At 42.9% G+C, this 21,841-nt stretch overlaps 1 protein-coding gene across 2 annotated transcripts; it reads left to right on the top strand.

Moving 5' to 3' along the window:
- The first annotated feature begins 306 nt into the window (after positions 1-306).
- Positions 307-21,174, top strand: REST (RE1 silencing transcription factor). 2 transcript variants are annotated; one of them, XM_037896540.2, is made up of 4 exons: positions 307-462; positions 2,487-3,397; positions 11,140-11,223; positions 15,609-21,174. In XM_037896540.2, the coding sequence occupies exons 2-4, from the start codon at positions 2,497-2,499 to the stop codon at positions 17,291-17,293; spliced, it is 2,670 nt and encodes an 889-aa protein (XP_037752468.1). In that variant the 5' UTR covers positions 307-462; positions 2,487-2,496; the 3' UTR covers positions 17,294-21,174. The 2 variants fall into 2 exon arrangements, with proteins under 2 accessions (XP_037752468.1, XP_037752469.1); XM_037896541.2 differs by lacking the exon at positions 307-462 and adding an exon at positions 925-979.
- Positions 21,175-21,841: the final 667 nt, after the last annotated feature.

Genomic DNA, 21,841 nt, shown 5'->3' on the forward strand with positions numbered 1-21,841 from the left:
CCCACATCGCCCCGCCTCACCCTGCAGATCCCTGTCACCCCCACTCCCACCGTCCCATCCATCACCCCCATCCATTGCCCCCCCGCATCCTGCAGGTCTTTGTCACCCCCACTCCCGCCGTCCCATCCATCACCCCCACATCGCCCCGCCTCACCCTGCAGGTCCCTGTCACCCCCACTCCCGCCCTCGCGCCGATCACCCCGCCAGCTGCCTGCACGCCCGCCAGGCCTGACGCCCCGGCCACCCCCGGGGGCGGGGCGGGCCGCGCGGGGGCGGGGGCCGGCGGGCGGGCGGGGCGGGGCGGTGCCGGGCGGCGCTGGCGGCGCTGCGGGCGGGGTGTGCTGGAATGCGCGGCGCCTCCCGCCGCCCGCAGGAGACTCGCGGCCGCCCCGCGCCCTGAGCCCGGCCCCCAGCCCTCGGGAGCAGGGCAAAGCCCGGGCGGGCGGCGGCCCGGCCCCGCCGGTGAGTGCCACGGGGAGCGGGCTGGCCCGGCGGCGCGGCAGCCAGAGGCGCTGTCCAGGGCTGATCTGCAGCGAGGCAGCCCGGCGGGGGCGGCCAGGCCCGGCCGGGGCGGGCGATCAGCACCAAGGCTAAGGGGCCGGGGCCTGCCTCGCGCTGCGCCCGGCGGAGCTGCTCGGGCCGCTGGTCCTGAAGCGGCCGGCGAGGCGGGCGGGAGAGCCCCGGAAGGGGCTCGGCGCCGCCGGGAGCCCCAGGCCTCGCGGCCCGGGAGGCTGGACAGCGATTTCCTGCCGGGAGCTGGGCCTGGGTCTCCGCGGCGGGGGGGGCGGGGGCGTGACCTTGGGCCGGGGCGCGGGGGGCGGGGGCGGCTCTGCCCTGCGGGGCTGGGCGGGGGCCGGGGGCCTGCGGGGCGACCGCGCTCGGAAGGGGAAGCAGCCGCCGCGCTCGGCGGGGGGAAGTCGCCCGCTCCCGGCCGCACGGCGGGGGCCGCTCGGGGCGCGGCGGCGGCCGAGGCTGCGGGGTGAGCGGGGCCGCGGGGGGACGGCAGCGGCTTTGTGTTGGGTCTCGGAGAAAATGGCCGAATGCCTGTTTGTGGAATGCAGGCGCCGCCGGTGCTGCTGGCACCGCCACACGCAGGAATCTGGCAGCGGGCGGCCCCCCGGCCCGGCCCGGCCCTGCGTGCGGGGCCTGGCGGCTCGGCCGGCGGAGGTCGGCTGCTGGGCCTGGCCCCGCGGAGGCGGACACGCCGGGCTGTAGCGAGCAGCGGGCCGGCGTGCTGATCCGGGGCTCCAGCTCGCGACTGGGCTTCCCGGGGCTGGGCTGCGAGCGAGGGGAAATGTTGTGTCATGGGAGCGGATTGCGTCTGGTTTCATCGCGACTCCGCGGCCGAGCCGACCTCGCTTGGCTCTCCGAGAAACCAGATGGAACTTGAAAAGTCTGTGCTTAGCTCTGAAAATAAAGGCATTTGTTGCTTTGAAAATGCAGCTTTTGATGTTTGCCCTCCAGCAGGAGTCCTCAGTCAAAGGAGGCCGAATACGGAAAAGTTGTTGATAGTAACTTTGCTTTTTAGTATGGTGAACGTAACTTCTGTATTCTTCTCCCTGGGTCTTTAACCCAACAAAAATCACACTCATTCTCTCACAGTTTTAATTGTTGTGGTCTTCTTTGATTGAAGAGGCCTTGAAGAAATTAACAGAACTGATTAACTTGTCAAGAGCTCTAGTCATCTGGAAGTTGTGATGAGTCCACACCAAATTCAATTAAATTGACCAGTTATCACAGTCTTCCACATTCTAAGACATGGCTGCATAGGTAATGGAGGCACAGCATGGCTTTTACAGTCGCCAAAGCTTTTGGATTCATGGGAGAAGTGAAACTAGAAAGAGAGCTCTCTCCCAATTTCTCACAAACTTCACATAACTCTTCTAAAGTTCAGAAAGAAAGAGCTTTCAGATTTTTTTGTGGAAGCAGATGCAAAATGAGTCTCTTTGCAAAGAGGGTAGCCTGTAAAGTATGGGAATACGTGACTTCCAGCTTTGAATGAGAGGAGGTAGGGGAAGGGATTCAGAAATATATCTTTAGACATATTCTAAATTTAGTTCAACAATGAGTAATATTTTGTAAAGCTAATGTGTCTCGTGATAGTGTAAAGCAATCAAGAAGTTGTTTTAGATTATAGTTAAAGTAGACTTTTTAAAAAAAAAATGATAAAGATAAAATTTAAGGCAGATTTTTCAGAGGGTGAGTTCATACTTGTGAGCAAAAAGTAAAAATAATTTTAAAGAAAAATGAATTAGTATTTGCTCAATTAATAAAATACAATATTTATCTAATCTAAGGAAGAGATAACTCACCAAATCTTTTTGTTTTTATTCTATTTGTATTTAATAATAATTGACAGTCTTGGATAGATTTTCAGAGGTTTCTGAAGTACACTCTTAGTTTTGGGTATTACAAAATGGATGTTTTATATTTGTAATTTAGATTTTTACTGGTGTTCTTTGTTTTTGTTTTTGGTTTTTTGACAGAATTGCTGTTATGGCAACTCAGGTGATGGGGCAGTCTGGTGGGAACAGTCTATTTGCTGGCAATGCTAACATCAGTATGGCATTGTCTAACGACATGTATGACTTGCATGACCTTTCCAAAGCTGAGCTGGCAGCCCCTCAGCTTATTATGTTGGCAAATGTGGCCTTGACAGGAGAAGTTAATGGCAGCTGCTGTGATTACCTGGTTGGAGAAGAGAGGCAAATGGCTGAATTGACAACTGTAGGTGACAGCAACTTTTCAGACAGTGATGGAGAGGGTATGGAAGATACACAGAGAGTGGACAGTGATCCTGATGAACCTGAAAACATGGAATTAGGGTCTCTTGAAATTCCTAGTGTGGAAACCCAGGGTCCAGCAGTTTGCCCTACTCCTGAGACTTGCAGTCTGGACAAGGACCTCCCATTGGAAGCACCAGATACTTCGGAGAGTGCGGAGGACAAATGTAAAAGCTTGAAGAGCAAGCCATTTCGTTGCAAGCCATGCCAGTATGAAGCAGAGTGTGAGGAAGAGTTTGTGCATCACATTAGGGTTCACAGTGCCAAAAAATTCATTGTAGAAGAAAATGCAGAGAAGCAAGTCCAGGTCAAAGAATCTGATTCTTGCACAACAGAAGAGGCAGATTTCTCTAAGGGGCCTATTCGTTGTGATCGTTGTGGCTATAACACTAACAGATATGATCACTATCTGGCTCACTTGAAACACCACAACAAAGCAGGAGAAAATGAGAGAGTCTACAAGTGCACCATATGCACTTACACTACAGTCAGTGAATATCATTGGAAGAAACATCTAAGAAATCATTTTCCTAGAAAGGTGTACACATGCTCCCAGTGCTCCTATTTTTCAGACAGGAAGAACAATTATATTCAACATATTCGAACTCATACAGGTAAGTCTTTCATCTGTACTTGAGTAGGAATATTGGTGATGGGGGGAACTGTACTAAGTATATCTAAGTGAGCTTCTTGTATTTGCAAGATTTGCTCCACCCTGATAAGGCTCTCCATTTGACTGTTGTACTCCCATAATATTACCAGGTTAGCTTCCGACTACATGGAAGCCTTTACTTGTTATGAACTGCACTTCGTAGTCCTGAAGGACTGAGAAAACACATCCAGTGTCATGGGTCCAAGAAGAAAAGGAGGACTTGTGGCACCTTAGAGACTAACCAATTTATTTGAGCATAAGCTTTCGTGAGCTACAGCTCACTTCATCGGATGCATCCGATGAAGATGAAGTGAGCTGTAGCTCACGAAAGCTTATGCTCAAATAAATTGGTTTCGTCTCTAAGGTGCCACAAGTACTCCTTTTCTTTTTGCGAATACAGACTAACACGGCTGATACTCTGAAGTGGGTCCAAGGGGAGATTAAGAGTATGTGCTCAGCTCAGCAGTCTAAAAAACACATTATCCTGAATAGAACATGAATATATATTTAAAAGTGGTTCATTACCTTTAGAATTTCTGGACCTGCAAAGTGAAGGCCAGCTGACTTAAAAAACAAAACAAAATTGACATCAGACTAAGGGTAAAGTTTTCAAAGGGCCTGTGCGACTCAGGCACCTTTGAAAATTTTACCCTAAGGCTGAGACAAAACTTGATCTTTTTCAGATTAAATTGCAATAATAGAAAACAAGGAATTCACACACACAGAGAGAGAGAGAGAGAAAGGAAACTACCCTACCCAAACCTTGAGCAACTACCAACCCTGCTGAGAGGTTAAGAATAGTATCCACTATAACTACATGAATCTTAATTGGCCATGCTTGTGCAACTTGATGGCATGTGATGCAATAACTTTTGAATCCCATATTCAATTAATTCCAGAATTTCAGGGAGTGTTCTCGGAATCAGTGGGCAGAATCCTGTTGATTTTGGGGAAAATTGGAAAACCAGAGGGGGAAAATTGGGGACACACCGAAGCCTTGCTGTCTGTCTAGCAGTGCCACAGCTTCCAGTACCGCTGCAATAGTCTGTAGCTCAAGGTACTGGTTCATACCAGTTAACACTGGTTCTCAGACTTTTGTACTATTGACACCTTTCACTCTGCAAGCCTCTGAGTGTAACCCCCATTATAAATTAAAAACACTTTTTAAAAAGTATTTAACACTATTATAAATGCTGGAGGTGAAGCAGTGTTTGGGTTGGAGGCTGACAGCTTGCGATTCCCCATGTAATAACCTCGTGACCCTCTGAGGGGTCATGACTCCCAGTTTGAGAAACCCGGAGTTAACACCTTCTGACATAACAATACCCCGATTTCATCCCTTTGCCCATTCTCCCAATAGATTTCAACATGTTGACACCCTGACTTTCTTACCTCCCAGACAGAAAGAAGAGAAGTAATAATGCGGGGGAAGGCACAGAGCCATGGCAGGGCGGGGAATGCTGGTATGGATGGAACAGGGGGTGTACACAGAATCCTGGCTTGGGGGTGGGGAACAGGGGAATCGCACAAAACCCATGATGGGGTGCAAGAATGGTATGGTATGAGGGGGACACAGCTATGGCATGAGGCAGGGAGCAAGTGGGTTGCAGAGAGTCTCTAAAATAGATGGGAGGGTGGCCCACAGGAAGCTTGAGGGGGGAATGGAGGGCTGCCAGGAGTCCCTCGTATGTACAGTAAGCTGGGCCTACTGAAGCTATGACATGTATCTGGGGCTCAGATGTTTCTAGATTCCCATCCCTGCAGTATCCAAGAGAAATAGGTACATCATTTGTTAGCACACAGGAGTCCCATTTAAGAGATTTTGAATCAGTTTCCAATCTGCTACTAACAGTCTGAAGAAAAAAATTAGGGCCTCATTTTGCCTTGCACCAAGTGCAGTCTCAGGAATTTCTGTGAAGTGGCTCCAGGAGTAGGGCAGGACAGAACTTGGTCTAAATATTTTGCTATTTTAACAAGATATTTTTAAGCATGAGCAACCAGTTTCCAAATCTCCTACGTAGGGCTCCTATGCTGTCAATGTCACAAGTGCTATTACTTTTTAGCAAAATGGCTGCCAGTGCCACCAGTTTTATGTTTAATCACAATTGGTGTTTGCTTGACCAGATTCACTCCTGGGATAATGGGATAAAATTCTTTCTCTGCTTCTGTGGCACAGAAGGGGATTCACATGTGGCTGGGTTAGGTGGCAATGTGGTCACTCCTCCTGGGGGCAGCTTTAAATTTAGCCATTGGAGATTACCTCAGGGAGAGAGACTCAATCATCACCTCTTCCAGTTGGCCTGGGCTGGCCCCTCTCCTTCTGACCTGGTTCTTCCTACTGCGTGGGCTGTGCTGGCTGAACAAAGTGCACAGAGAATTTCTCCTTGTATTTCTAACCCAAGTAAAATGTTTTTAGTGACTTAATCTCCTGCACAGTTCGAAATCTCTGTTTAGAAGTCCAGGACTGGAGTCATGAGATTTGCTGGTCAGGACTGAGGTGCAGTGGTGAAGCTACATAGAGAAGCTTGTACGGTGCCAGCCTGTATTAGTCTGTGCCCTTAGTTTCTTATCTATGTTAAAATGTACTCATATCTGCCAAAAAGAAGTATCTTGTTCAGAGGACACCATCAGCTTAAAAAAAAAAAAATCACACTTCTGTCTGCAAATACTTTAGTTGCTATTTTTAAAATCACACCTAAGATTATTAGAGAGACAGGGTGAGTGAAGTTATAATATCTTTTATTGGACCAACTTCTGTTGGTGAGAGAGACAAGCTTTCATGCTCTCTCACCAACAGAAGTTGGTCCAATAAAAGATATTACCTCCCCGACTTGTCTCTCTAATATTCTGGGACCAACATGGCTACAACGCTACTACATACCTAAGATGGTTGTAACTGAAAGAGATTAGGAATAAACCAATATGTTCCTGTCTTTCAGTTTATTTTGTGCATTTGACAGCACTTTGTGTATGGTCAGTTTCACCATTTTCCCTGTAGTTAGTCAGTTTCTGCTTTTGTTGGTGTGGACCTTTCAAGGATCACTAGGAGAGGGAAAACTTTTTAGAAATTATAAAATGTGATTGTAAAATCACTAAAATAGTGGGGCTAAAGATCAAGTGGAATTCCGTGAAACTACTTTTAATTATTTTTTAAAAATTGTCTTAATTTCTGGTTAATTAATGGTGGCTCTTTAAAGTTTCCCCACTTTTGTTTGGATGCTGCAGTCAGCTGAGTCAGTTTATCAGTCTGATAAACTCACAAAAGCTCTCATTGAGATAAGGGTGCTCAGCATTGCATAGGCTCTAACTCAAAAGCAAGAGACAGCATTTAGTTGATCACTCCATTTGGGGTGGGTAATACTACACAGCAACAGCAGTTATAATGTTTCAGAAGGGAATAAATGAGCAAAAGAAGAAATGAGCCTTGATCATTTTTCATGCTGGGGTACAAGGGCTTGTTTGCCAGTGTTTGGATCTCTGTAAAATAGTGTGCTGCATTTATGATTTCATTAAATGTTTTGTATTGACAAATGTTTGCTACTAGTTCACCAATAAATTAAACAGGGAAGCTATTTTAAAAAAAATCAAATAAAACAAGTACAAGATAGGTTTTTTTTTTTGTTTTTTTTTTTTTTTGAGTAACTGTGGCAGTCTATACGTATGGTTCTTTACTTGGAAGTGTCCTTATTACTGGTCAAAACTGAACTTTGTATTTACAGTGCCTTATGAAACATCCAGCCTAGGTAGTTGCTTCTGATTTGTTTGAGATACATCTATTTTATTGGAAATGAGGGGTATGCATGTGAGATGGAAGGAAGTGGAATTGAAGAAGTAGTTAGTTTTGGGTTTGTTGCCAGCCAGGCTAAACAGTCTATGCTGATTGCTACACAGCTGTTTTGCCTTTTGTTTAAAACTCTGATTTGTTACAGTCTCCATGTCTTTAGATTGCTGCCCCTCTGTTAAACTCACTATTGTTATGGTAACACTCTAATTCAGAGTGGGGCAAACTACGGCCTGCGGGCCACATCCTTCCCTCTGGCCCCCGAGCTCCCTGGGGGTCAGAACAGGCTTGCAGAGGAGCCAGCCCAACTCCATGGCAGACTGGAGAGCGGGGCGGAGCCCAACCCCTGGCCCCTTCCCTTCTTCTCCCCTCCCTCCCTGCCACCCTCGCAGTCACAGTTCCCCCAGCGCCTGGGCAGCGTGGCTGCAGCTCCGGCCGGGCAGCACGGCTATAGCTCTGCCAGACCTGGTGCTCCAGGGCGGCGTGGTCAGGGAGAGTTATGGGGGGGGTGGAGGGAGGCAAGGAGCAGGGAGGGTTGCAGGGAGGCGGTCAAGGAGCCTGGGCCCTGCTGCCAGGGACAGAGGCAGAGCAAACCAGGGCCCCCCTCCACGTCCAGCATGCTTGGCCCCTGTCCCCAGCAGCCAAGCCCAGAAAGGGAACGAGCTCTTCCCGACTGCCAGGGAGAGCAGCCAAACGAGCAGGGGAAACTCACAGGGAAAGGACTGAGCCCCTTTTTCTCCCACCCCACAGGTAACATGGGGTAGGGAGGGTTGGATAGGGAGCGAGGAGGCCCCAGGGGGGCGGTCAGGGGGTGGGGAGCAGGGGAGATTGGATGGGGCGGGGGTCCCGGGGTGGTCAGGGGGTGGGGAGCAGGGGGGATTGAATAGGGGACGGGCGTCCGGAGAGGATGGTCAGGGGGCAGAGAGCAGGGGTGTTTGTATAGGATGCAGGAGTCCCCGGGGGGCAGCCGGGGTGGGAAGCAGGGGGGGTTGGATGGGGTGGGAGTTCCAGGGGGCTGGAATGGGGGCGGGGCCAGGCCACGCCTCGCTGTTTGGGGCGGCATAGCCTCCCCCAGTCTTCCCTACCTGTCCCTCCATATAGTTTCTGTACCCGATGTGGCCCTGGGCCAAAAAGTTTGCCCACCTCTGCTCTGATTGAACCTCTCTTATGTAGCTTTTACAATAATAATTAAATTTTCTATATCAAATATTTTATTTTGATGTTGCTGATTGTTTATTTTCCATTTAATAGTCTGAAATTGCTGAAGTGGATGTTCTTTCTTAAATCAGTTTCCTAATTGTTATTAGAATTACAGATTTTGCATATCGATTTTTTTCTACTAATTAGTTTCACACTTAAAATGCTCCTGTATGATGAAAAAGATACGTCCAAGGACTGATAATCATCCTTATTGTGAGAACAACACAAACTCAGACACAAAATTGAGACATAAATAGACTGCTATATTTGCAATCACCACTGCCTTCTCACATATTGAACCTCCACGCATCAAGAGAGCTGAAATGCTTTGATCAGGCGTTATGTCTCTCAGGTTTTCAGATTGAAGTCAATGTGTATGTCTTCACTACAGAGTTAATTTGGGAGTGGGCACCCGGGTTAGCCTAGTTCAAAAGTGAGCAGCCACATGGCAAAGCCCTACCTGAGTTACCATGTCCACTCTGGTGCTGTGCTCTTAGGACTTCTGCGATCATATCCCTTGGTTCAGCTGTGGTAAGCTGAGCAGCTCTGTGGGAGAGTGTCCTTCTGGGCACACGGGGGTAATTGTGGGAAAGCACTGGAGCAATGAAAGCACTACAGAGTGAAAGCGGCACTCGGACTTTAGCCTATACCCCAGGTATAGAGTGCACCAGCAAGGTCTGCACACAGAGCACAACATGTTACACAGGGGTTCTCAAACTTCATTGCACTGCAACCCCCTTCTGATAACAAAAATTCCTACACGTCCCCAAGAGGGTGGACTGAAGCCTGAACCTGCCCGAGCCCCACTGCTCCAGGCTGGGAGGCCAAAGCTGAAGCCCAAGGGCATCAGCCCCAGGCGGGGAGCTTGTAACCTGAGCCCTGTGCCCAGGCCTGAAGCCCTTCGCCATCGGCTTTAGCCCCAGGTGGTGGGGCTTGGGCATGGGCTTCAGCAAGTCTAATGCCAGCCTTGGTGGCCCCATTACAACGGAGATGTGATCCACTTTGCGGTCCTGATCCACAGTTTGAAAATTGTTGCATTACAGGGCTCTGTAGTTTACACCCCTACAGAGTGTACCCTACAGTACTGTGGAGCTGTGCAGACAAACTCTGCATCGCTTAAGGTGCTTTTGAAAATTCCACCCGTAGGAGCCTACCTTTTCAGGCTACTGTTTTTTTAAATTTTGGTGTGTGTCCATAAGAGAGTTCACCATTACTTTTCTAATATGTTGAAAGTTTGTAGTACCTTTCACTGTTTTATACAGAAACAAAGGGTATGCCTTTGTTGCACAGTGATTGGCATCAGGGTCTGAGCATCTGAGGATAGCCTAGCCCAAGTATGCATGTACCTACAGCAAAACCCAGCCTCCGTACCTGGGCTCTCAGTGTTCCTGCATTTGTCTGTCAGTCTCAAGGGAATCAGTAAGTTAAATCAATTATTTAAATTGCTGCACCCCCTTTAAAGTTAGCTAAAAGTGTAATATTTCTGAATTTTAAATTTGTCATTCAATCAAGACTATGAAATGAAAAAGCACTGGTAACAAGCAATGACAAACTAAAACAGAGCAGGACCTTTGCTCATGTAGTTTCAGATTGTAAAGAAAGTCTCATCTGCTTGGAGGAGGCATTTAAAAACACAGCTACTGCTTTACAACAGTAGACCCACTCCTCCCTTAATTTCATTTTATGTGTCTAGCATAAATCTCCCACATTGTTTTAAGTAGGGGAGAATTAACTTTGTGTTAGGAGGGGGATTAAAATGTTTTAGGGTGGAATTTTTCTTTCAGTTGCTGATCTAATTAACAATGGTTGTATAATTGGATGGGTGGGAGGAAGAAGCTTAGTTAAAGGGCTCGTCTACAGGGACAGCGCTGCAGTGGCACAGCTGCAGTGCTTAGTGAAGACGCCGCCTACACTGATGGGCGTAGTTATGCTCTTCCCTGAGAGGCGGTACCTATGCTGATGCGAGAAGCCCTTCCATCGACATAGCTCTGTCTACACCAGGAATTCGGTTGGTTTAACTGCGTTGCTCAGGGGGCGTGGATTTTCCACACACTCGGGTGACGTAGATTTGCCGACATAAGTCTGTAGCATAGACCAAGCCACAGAAACTCCCAAACAATCTCAGCCCTATCCCTAGACCTGTCCCTACCGCCGTTGGATGTGTCCACACTAGGAAAAAGGTGTGTTCTTAAAATCCTAGTGAAGACAAGGAAGCGTGTAACTTTCATGTGTTTTCCCGGTCCAAGTAAACACCAGTTGGGAGCCTAGGATTTACCTTGACCTGCTTAACACGTGTTAATACTAAAACGGCCTTGTCTTCACTAAGGACTTTACTTGTGCTAGGGTTTATCTAGAAATGAAGTTAATCCAGAATAGTGAATGCATTTTATGTTTGTTTATCTTGAAAGTAGATTAACCTAAAAATGAAAAAGGCACTGGCTTGTCTATCAGGGGACACCCAGAGTGCATCTGCACTACAGAGACTATACCACGTAGCCCTAGAGTGTACATGTAGCCTACGCCAACAGAAGGAGTTTTTCTGTCAGTCCAGGAACACCACCTCTCTGAACGAAGTTAGCAATGTCAACAGACTCCCTCTTCCATCAGCATAGCTGTTCCTACACTGCGGCTTTTGTTGGCATTGCTACATCACTCAGGAAGTGTGGGGCTTTTTGAATTTACCATGTTTTGTTTTTATTTGAACTCACTGTTTGTTTTTGCAGGAGAGCGTCCCTATCAATGTGCTATGTGTCCCTATTCAAGTTCTCAGAAGACTCATTTAACCAGGCACATGCGAACTCATTCAGGTTGGTAAAAAGGCAGTAATCACAGTAACCCAGAAATAAGCTAGTTACTTTTTGGTTTATTCCATAGAAAATATTTTTTAAATTTGTTTAGTGTTGTCCGAGCTTAAATGATCATAATGAAAATGATCTAGCTTTTTAAGAGGACATTTTTAATCTTGTGCAGTTCAAACAGGCACTGTTGATTAAAGAACAGGATATCTGGTATCCTAGTGGTTTCCTGCTTGGGGTGGACCATTAGAATCAGATTGTTAAATTAAGCAGTTTTACTCAAATGCTGCCTGTTCTTACTTCACTCTTTTTACTATGTATAAAGTGACATGCAAAAAGTGTTAATATCTTGTCCTATAAAAAAACGTTTTGGGTTAGATAGTGAAGCTTTGGTTAATTTGGATAGATTTTGAAAAAGTAGGTAAAATCTCCGGGACAGGAAAAAGAAGACTATGCTAAATTTTTGCATTAGTAAATGAATATTGTTTGTAAAGAAGAGACTCTGCACTGCTCCTTACCACCATTATTGGTTTACTTGAAGATGGCAAGGTTAAAAGTGATGATGTCAAGTTTACTTCATTATTTGAAAAGTAGTTGAGATCCTTAGATGAAAGGGGCTATACAAGTACAAAGTATTACTATTGAAAGTTGTAAGGAAGGAATAAATATTTTCCCATTGCTATCCAAGGTACATTCCAAGGCTTGGTAGAGAACCTTCATTCCTTTGTACTTTTTAAGGCATGATATAGGTTCAGGAGCAATAGGATGAAGAGTGTGGGAACAGATCCTCAGCTCGTGTAAATTGTCATAGCTCAGTTGAAGTAGTGAAGCTGTGACAGTGCACACCAGGTGAGGATCTAGCCTGTAATATCTAATGTATATCTGTTTCAGCAATTCCGAGAGAATAGTTAATTTATGCTTGGTAATTAAATAAAAATCTGTCACGGTTATGTCCACTTGATGTAAGAAAATGTCTTATTTAGCTTTTATGCACAGTATCACCAAAAAAAAAAAAATTGCAGAAAATGTTTACACAGTCATGTTCCCTAGGATTTAAGGCCAAGGTGGTAATTGTCACTGTCATTTATTTCACGTTGGTAAAGTCATGCTTGTGTTCTCAGTAACCTATGGTAACTGTGTTTGGTCTCTCTTTTACACATCTTGTTTAGGAACGGGCAGCATTTACTGTTGTACAGCTGCTGTTGTATTGAGGTGATAGTCACAAGCACAACTCAGTTGTAGCTCTAGGAAAACCTCAATGTGAACTTCAGCCTACACTATACCTATTGCCTTAGTTGTGACTCTTGCCTGAGTAATGAGGGCAGGATCTAAATCCTAAATCAGAAGAATATAAATATAGTAAAAAGAAAAGGCGGACTTGTGGCACCTTGGAGACTAACAAATTTATTTGAGCATAAGCTTTCATGAGCTACAGCTCACTTCTCACGAAAGCTTATGCTCAAATAAATTTGTTAGTCTCTAAGGTGCCACAAGTCCTCCTTTTCTTTTTGCGAATACAGACTAACACGGCTGCTACTCTGAAACCTATAAATGTAGTAGTCAGATTATGTTACCGGCCTCCAGACCAGGAACAAAATATTGTGTGTGCAATGTTGAAAGAGATGAAAGAGACAACTAAGTCTAATAAAGCAGCAATAGCATATGTAACTATTTTCATATAAGTGGTTGTATGTCATAGAATCCTAGAAATGTAGGGCTGGAAGGGACCATGACAGGTCATCTAGTCCAGCCCGCCGCCCGCTGAGGCAGGACCAAGTAACCCTAGCCCATCTCTTGACAGGTGTTTGTCCAACCTGTTCTTAAAAACCTCCAATGACTGGGATTCTATCTTTGAAGCCTATTCCAGAGTTTAAATATAGTTATAGTTAGAAAGTTTTTCCTAATATCTAACCTGAATCTCCCTTGCTGCAGATTAAGCACATTACTACTTTTCTTACCTTCAGTGGGCATAGAGAACACCGTCTTCTTTAGAACAGCTCTGAATACATTGGAAGACTGTTACCAGATTCCTCCCTTAGTCTTCTTTTCTCAAACTAAACATGCCCATTTTTTTAACCTTTTCTCATAAGGTCAGGTTTTCTAAACTGTTTATCATTTTTGTTGCTCTCCTCTGGACTCTCTGTAGTTTTTCCCCCATTGTTCCTGAAGTGTGACCCCCGAATTGGTTACAGTACTTCAGCTGAGGCCTCACCAGTACCGAGTGGAACAGGGCAATGTGTGTTACATTCAACACTCCTGTTAATACCATGTCTTGACATGGTTTAAAGAAGCAATTTCTGAGCACCGTAAGCAGTTGGAACAGATAATTCTAGAGCATGCAAAGGGAGAGGTGCTCTTCACCTACTTCTAAGTAACACACAGTAAAATATAGCTGATCCACTAATTATTGGTGATAATCGTGTAATTAAGTTCAGGCTCCTCAGGGAAGGGATTGTACCGTACCAAACACTAGGACTGTGATGCTAAACTTGAGAAAGGAGGATTAGAGGGGGAACTAAAAGAGGAAGATCGTTTAAAAAAACAACAACAAAAAGCAGCGCACTTCTGCTCTGTGCTTGGTGTTCTAAGGTGCTGTTGTGATATAAACAATATTTAAAAGATTCTAAAGTCAGAAGTGAGGAAATTAAAATCCTTAGACTTAGCAAGGGAGACAACTTAATTATATCCTAACAGTGACACAGAAAACATGCAGAGCTCTAAACAAACAAAGAAAGGGGAAAGCAAAAGACAAAACAAAACTCCAGCGGGATTAAATAGCAAAGGACCAGAAGTTATTAAAGCCACACAGATACCCTTCAAAAAACTGAAATGTAGCCCGTGTGAAGCCAATAGAGTGAAATTTGAATTAGGACAAGTTAAATTTAAGATGGAAATTAGAGGGCTCAATGGACATTTGAAAAACAAATAGCCAAAGATACAAAAACAAACAAGAAAATTGTTTAAGTATATCAGAAGCAGGAGCCCTCTGACATCTACAGTGCAATTAAACACTCACAGTTGACCCGTGTGGCTGACATGGGCTCGGGCTAAGGGGCTGTTTAATTGCAGTGTAGCTGTTCGGGCTCAGGCTGGAGTTTGAGATCTGGGACCCTTCCCACCTCATGGGGTCCTAGAGCACGGGCTTCAGCCCAGGCTCAAATGCCTGTACTGCAGTTAAACAGCCTCTCAGCCTGAGCCCCACAAGCCCAAGTCAGGTGACACAGGCTAGCTGTTGGTTTTTAATTGCAGTATAGACATACCCTGAAGAATGCCATGGGTCTGCTGGATTACTAGAGATAAATGGAACAATTAAGGAGAATTAGGACATTAAAGAAGCTAAATGATTTCTTTGCATTCTCAACATAGAAGATCTTTGAGAGAGACCTACATTTTGTCAGTTAATAAAAAGAGGTACTGCCAGGGGTTAAGGTGTCTAAAGAGAAGGTGCTAGGGTAAACTGCTAAATTAAATAACAAGACACTAGGACTGGATGACAGCTTACCTAATTATTACTGTTTTGGGGTTTTTTTTGCGTATTTTTCAAAACTGTTGAACTTGTCTTGTTACACTAAAATTTTTTTTTGCACATTTGCATTTATGTGAAATAAACCAAAGTAGTTCGCAGTAAACTCACACACTAGACAATATGTTTTGTAATACCCTTGTCAAGAAATGCTGCAAAAATGCAGGTGCCCTAGGACTTCATCAATGATATGAGAGAGATGTGCTCAATGGAATTGGTCTTCTGTTTCTAAAACTAACATGCAAATGCTAAACCAAATAGGATTTGCACATTATATTTAATACAAAGTAATATTTTAATATTTAAAGTAAAAATTCAGAGAATTGAATTAATAGGGGTAATCATTTGAATGGTGTACATTTTTTCCAGAAAATTCTATTTTTAAAGTGTGCTTTATTGCTTTGCTTGCCATGTGTAAGAATCAATTTTCATCCATTTCATTTTCAGTGCAAATAGAAAGTATATTAACCCTTTGTAAAGTTGGACTTTTTTGGAAATATTTGTGTAAGACGATTATTCATCACCTCTTAATTTCCATTTTTCTACAATGCATTCAATGGACCAGTTGGGTATGGATTCCATTTGCTAATATTACTATAGAATGATCTATTCCGGTATGTATTCATAGACAGAGTGTGATGTAGTTACTGCTTGTTTGGTTGTTTTGTTTTTCCTTCTCTTTTCTTTGTGTTGTTGTTGGTGTCTTTGTGAACGTGTTTGTGACTATAAAATTATGATTTTGGATTTCTTAAGTTGACGTACTTTTAACAAAGGAGCATGGCCAATTTAAAAAAAATTCATGTATGTACCTATATAATGTTGAGTAATTGTTTCTTTTATGTTTATTAATCATAATTCCCCACTCCTTCCTCAGGTGAGAAGCCATTTAAATGTGATCAGTGCAGCTATGTGGCCTCAAACCAGCATGAAGTAACTCGTCATGCAAGGCAGGTTCACAATGGGCCCAAACCTCTGACTTGCCCACACTGTGACTACAAAACAGCTGACCGAAGTAACTTCAAAAAGCATGTAGAACTCCATGTCAACCCACGCCAGTTCCTTTGTCCTGTCTGTGATTATGCTGCATCCAAGAAATGTAACCTGCAGTATCACATCAAATCCAGACATCCTGATTGTTCGGATATCACAATGGATGTTTCCAAAGTGAAACTACGGACTAAAAAGAGTGAAACTGACTTTTCTGAAAGCATGAATGACAAGATGGAGAAAGAGCAAATGAAAGGAGATTCATCTGAAAAGAAAAATGAGGGAGCTGTAAAAGTGGAGAAAAAAGAGAGCTTATCAAAAGAAAAGAAACCAGCCAGCAGCGTTTGTGTAGGCCAGGTGACAACCAGGAGTCGTAAATCAGCTTCTGAAAACAAGGAGGTAGATATTAAAATTGACAAAAGTAAAGAGAAATCAAGTAAAAGAAAGAAGACTAAAAGAAAAGCAGAGGCTGCGTTAGTTTCCTCAAAGCAAGATCTTGAAAATGACACACAAACAATAGCAAAAAAGAAAAAGAAAGTGGAAAATAAATCCAGAAACTGTCAGGAAGCTCAAAAGAGTGAAGTCAAATTGGAGGTGCCTAAAAAACTGAACTCTTGCCTTAAGAAAAACAGAAAAAAGAAAGCTTTGAAAAATAAGCATAGTAAGAAAAGCAATAAACTTGATCAGGAAAAGATCCAAGATGAGGTAATCCCTGAAAAGTCTTCTCTCCTAGAACAGGACAAAAAGGGGAAGTCTGACAGTGATGGGAATGACGAGCAGAAGGAGCCAGATCCTGTTGTTAGTCCACTGTTAGTGAACACTGACAGCCAGATTCCTGATGGGGAAAGCCAGACTATTGATGGAGAGTGTGTGCAGGACCAGGGACAACTTCCCCCACAGCTTCGGGATGAAAATGTAAACCCAAAGGTAAAAGACCAAGAAATGCCCACTTCAGAGGAGGAGAATAAAGAAACTGTTTATCAGAAAGAAGTTGAAGAACAGCCAGATAAAGAGCAGGTCACTTGCTCTGAGGAGTCTCCTAGCACATCATCCTCTCAACAAAACCTAGATGTGCCAAAGGATGCGTTACCATATTTGGCGCATCAGCTGGAGCTGGTGCAAACTTGTGAGACAGAAACTGTGACTAATCCAGATCCAGTAGATCTGTCCAAAACAGATTTACCAGCTGAAGAACCAGCACCCCAACCACCAGAAAAATGTGAGCAAGACCCTAAAGAAACTCTGGCTTTGTCATCTGCAGATAACATGGCAGTGAATGAATCTCAGGAAATTGATGAGGACGAAGGCATCCACAGTCATGATGGCAGTGATATAAGTGACAACATGTCAGAAGGAAGTGATGATTCCGGGTTAAATGGTGCTCGATCTGTGCCAGAGGAAACAAGTAGCAAAGCATCACAGGAAGCTGCAGAGGCAAAGGTTACAAAGGAGAACTATGTGTGTATTTTTTGTGACCGCTCATTTAAAAAAGAAGGCGAATACAGTAAGCACCTCAATCGCCACTTAGTGAACGTGTATTATCTTGAGAAGGCAACAAAGGGGCAGGAATAACCAAATTGCAGTTTGATGGCAAGTTTATCCTTGTGTCTGTAACATCTTACACAGTTTATGTACAGCTGTTGTAGTCTTTTTAAAGCATGGTTTGCTTTAATTAGTGTCTAGTTTTTTTTTTTTTTAAGTTGAAAATACTTGTGTAATGTTGAATTCATTAATTGTATCTCTTGATTAAAGAAGGCACGTAGGTAGGGTATGTGAGGCTGTATCCTATTAAATCAGCGTAAGCCTCAAGTCTGTTCGTTTATGCACAAATTATTTTATAAATTGAGTTTTAGTAAACAGACTATAGCTACACCTGCATAATTCAGATGCATTTTGAACCATAAGAACCTTTTTGTTCTTAGCTGTCAGTTTTTCCTCAAATTAAGTTTTAGTTCGATTATCTTAACATATCTTCGTATCAACTACTAATTGATTTTTCTACAAGGAAGATGGCTTCTGTTTCATAAAAAGAGCACTTTGTAAAACAAATCAAATTTGTCTAGAGATAAACATAATGATTTGAGATAATTGTAATTTTGAATATACATTTCAAATCCCCTAATCATGAGCAGAAAGCCAAAATTTGGAAGTAGTATTTCCAACTTTCGATCGCAGATCTTGGTAAATATATTAATTGAAACTGTAGTTGTAATTGGCATAGTTATGAGGGGAGCAAGTGTTATGTTTTTTTTTTTATTCTTTACTTTTGATTGTGCTTTAAGGGCTTAAAATATTGCACATTATATTTTTGATTTTTACCTATGCAGTTTAATCCTTTAGGAATAGCATTTGTGCAGTATATGTACATTATATATGCATGTTTGGTTTTGTTCATGTAATTTTTTTCTTTATTTTGAAACTTTCAGATTTGTTGCTTACCATGGGCCAGTTTTCTTTGATACTCTTTGCTACAGTTTTTCTTGTTTTCGTGGGGTATTATTGGTTGTGCATGAATTTGGTAAAATTATGGAGTTTTTGGTTATATTTTTTAAGTAGCTTTAAAATTGTATCTTTTTTTGGGCAAAGGAAGCTGATGTAGGTTCAAAACATTTTGAATAACCATATTCATGGCATTTTCATTGTATTTTGTCAAGAAAATATTACTTCTGATATTTGTGATACTTAGTGCATTCATTTTAATTAATTTATAACTTCTGATCACCATAAAGTGGAATATTCATTCTAGAGGGAAACAGACTGCATATTTCTATAAACCTTGTTTTCTTTTTTCTTCTCCACTTCAATGTGGGGCAACTCTCAATCTACAGGATTAAAACTAATTGTAGCACGGATGTAAGTGTAGATCGTCCAAATCCAAAATCCCATCCACCAAGAAAAGACTGGTAAGCAACAAACCTGGAATTAGGAAAGATGTAGAATTTTCTGTTCTGTATTCATTCAAGATTTAATTAAACAATTAAAAAAATAGCCTTGATCTGTTAAAGAGAAAATAAATTGGTGACCATTATTATAAACTCATGCTGATATGTGAGGAAAGACATAAGTACTATTTGAATACAGGGCTCCATCCAGAACAAAACACAGATGATCTTCTGAGGCATGCAAGTGCTAGGAAGGCTGCATGTGTGCTAGCTGTGTGCCAACCAGTTGCAAAAACAAATAGGCAAAAAAAAAAAAAAATCTCTGCAGCAGGGGAATCCACATTTATGCCTCTGGGATAGGGCGCAGCCTCCCTGGCTTTTCAGCCCTGAATGCTTGCTAGACCTCTGTGGAGCAGTAGTTGTGGATGCAAATGTCAGCTGAAGAGAGCCCCCCAGTGGGTAAGCTCATCTGCCAAGGCATTTTGTGACAAGTCCTCTAAATATGAACTCTGCCAAGAAAGAAAAATAAACTCCTACTGTTCTTTTCCTCCCCCACCCCAGGGGACAGCAGAGTTTGTATTTATTCTGATTACTTCTTGTTTTGTCTAGAGACGTAACTAGTTCTGGAAACTGCACATCTGTGTGCATAAATATAACTTGAATGAATAGAGAACAAAGACAGTATACTGCTTCTGCTTCTGGGGGGGATTGGTAGTGGAAGGCCAAAGATTTGCGTGTGGGGGGAGATCCCTCAAGACAGAAATAAATTGTATAATGTATAGAGAGTTTGTGTGTGATTAGATAGCGTTCAGTGCTTTCCTTGGCTGTGACAATCATTGTCAACTGAAGATCAAGTTGCAACTATATTTATGTTAAAACATTTAGAAAATAAACCTAGTTGAATTGTCTTCCTAAACAACCAGTTATGATAGTCTTAGCGATAGCTTTTCTTGTTAATAGTGTGTTATCTTTTTATGTATAAAATGTTACCATCTTGTGTAAGAGATTTGAACAGAGGCTGGGAATTCCAGTGACGTGTAGAGGTTTTATGGATACCTTCATATTTTTTAAAAGAGCAATTACCATCTTGCAAGAGATTTCAAGAACTTTAATTACATTCAGATAAAGTTTTTGGACAAGCCTGGTTTTTGAGCTGGAAGTTAAAATATGGCAGTGAGATGAGTTAAATTTAAACGATCTGCCATTAACTCAAAGCAGACTTACGTTCCTCCAAGTAAATACTGTACACTGCTGGGAAAAGGGCTGAATACTTTTTACTTTATGCTCACAGGGACTCCATGAAAAGAATAATGCCTATATTAGGCAATATTCCTTATCACAAGATTTGAAAGTGAAAATTAATGTGTTAAGTATGAACAAAAATAAAATGTGGATTCTTCCTACTTAAAAATATACCAGAGATGTGATCTTTTTGCCTTGAAATACTTCAGATATGAGACTGAAACCATGTTGGAATTTCCATTTTTCTGATTTGCTTTTAATAGAGTTAAAGGTAGGAATTTGGAAGTACGTGAACGTAAAGCAGCAAAAGATGTACTATGTCACTCATCTCTAACAATATGCTTAGACATTGCTAATGAATATTTGAAATAGGGTGTAAAACTTAGGTTAACCTACCTTGTGTGTTCTAAAATATGTATTTTTCAACTCTCTCTTTAAACATATGTACCACATTGTGTTTCTTTTCCAAGAACGTTAAATTATTTGGTATACTTTGTTGCCAGTACTTCTTCCCTCTCATAGGGCTTCTCTGGGCGACAAAGCCTGTAACAATATCCCACCTTAAGATGTGGCTGGAGGGATTACTGCAGGCTTCCATGTAATGCTATCCCACACTGCCAATCCCATACTGAGTAACATGGTGTTTGTGGCTTTCACATATATGTAAATGTACACTCAAAAAGTGACCATCACAAGAAATGACCTAAAAAGTGGATAACCAGGAACTTGTAATCCATGGTAACGTAGTTACTATTTTTGAATTTTGATAAACTAGGCTGGAACTGTACATCCTTTGAACTGACAGGTCAGTTAGCATCCAATAACGTTGTTGATTTCAACAGAGTAATAATGTAGCTAATAAGTGTTAAACCAAATTCAAGACACCTCTTGAACCTTGGTGGTGTAGATACCTGATTTACATACAATATTAACTGAATCCAGCTAGCTAATGGAATTGTTTCACATGTACATATGCTTTTTTCTAAAATTACACTAGCTAACAAACTTTTGTAAGCTGGCACTGAAACATTTTTATAATGTTTTGTTGCACCATGTTTGAAGCTTTTACAGTGCAATACTTGTATTATTTTCTGAATTAAACCAAAGGTAATTTTTTTCATGCTGTTTATCTACTGTAGTGCATGACAACCTTTTATACATTTGTAATAGATGTAAAACAAACCAGATCACAAGTCCTGTTTTACCTAAACTATGTACAAGTCTTTTGTCCAAAATGTAGTGTAAAGTTAAACTAAATTGCATTATATTAACCTTTAGGAGTGTATTTTCCTAAGCATAGTCATGATTAAATAAAGTTTATTAAACTTGTGGCTTATCTATACCTTTTATTAATGGCTAGTAAACACTCGCTCTCTATGAAAACTGTCTGTAAATAACCCCTAGCATTAGTTAGCAACATTCATATGGAAGTCCGCTTCATTATATGGGGCCGTTGTGGGCCACATATGCAGCTCTCTGTTACGTGGGCCGCATCCACACAATATATATTCTGCCTGTATGGCCCTGAGGATGTCACATGGGCCGCAGCTGTGTGCTGACTGGGCTGCAAGCTTGAGAACCACTGCCCTAAATGAAGAACTTGCTGCTGAAACTAGTTTACAAATATTAACAGTTTAAAGGGGCACAGCAAAGTAGTTTAGGCTTAGACTTTGACTTATCTTTGCAGTTGTCTATAACTTGACAGGGAACATCAAGGGAATGAGAATTTTATAGAGTCAGTGTGGCAGAGCCCCGACCTTGTCCCCGTGGGTCCTGCACTTCCAGGCGGTTTTTGCTAGCTTCAGAGGCTCACTGCAACCCTCCACATAGCCCTTCTCTCTCTAGGGCCAGGGATACAGACTGCTGAGCCCTTTTCATCTTAAGCCAGCAAGGAGGTTGGTGAGAGAATTCCCACAGTCTCTGTTGCTCCTACGGCCTCATGCCAAAACAGTTTAGCCTCCTGTCCTGACAGGGGCCTGTTTTCCCCTCCCAGGAG

Source organism: Chelonia mydas, chromosome 4, assembly GCF_015237465.2.
Source record: "Chelonia mydas isolate rCheMyd1 chromosome 4, rCheMyd1.pri.v2, whole genome shotgun sequence".
Lineage (NCBI taxonomy): Eukaryota > Metazoa > Chordata > Testudines > Cheloniidae > Chelonia > Chelonia mydas.

Excerpts from the sequence above, each read along its gene's own strand:
- REST (XM_037896540.2), top strand. The coding sequence starts at position 2,497 with ATGGCAACTCAGGTGATGGGGCAGTCTGGTGGGAACAGTCTATTTGCT. Across the intron at positions 3,398-11,139 it reads ACATATTCGAACTCATACAG|GAGAGCGTCCCTATCAATGT; the intron begins GTAAGTCTTTCA and ends TTGTTTTTGCAG. Across the intron at positions 11,224-15,608 it reads GCACATGCGAACTCATTCAG|GTGAGAAGCCATTTAAATGT; the intron begins GTTGGTAAAAAG and ends CTCCTTCCTCAG.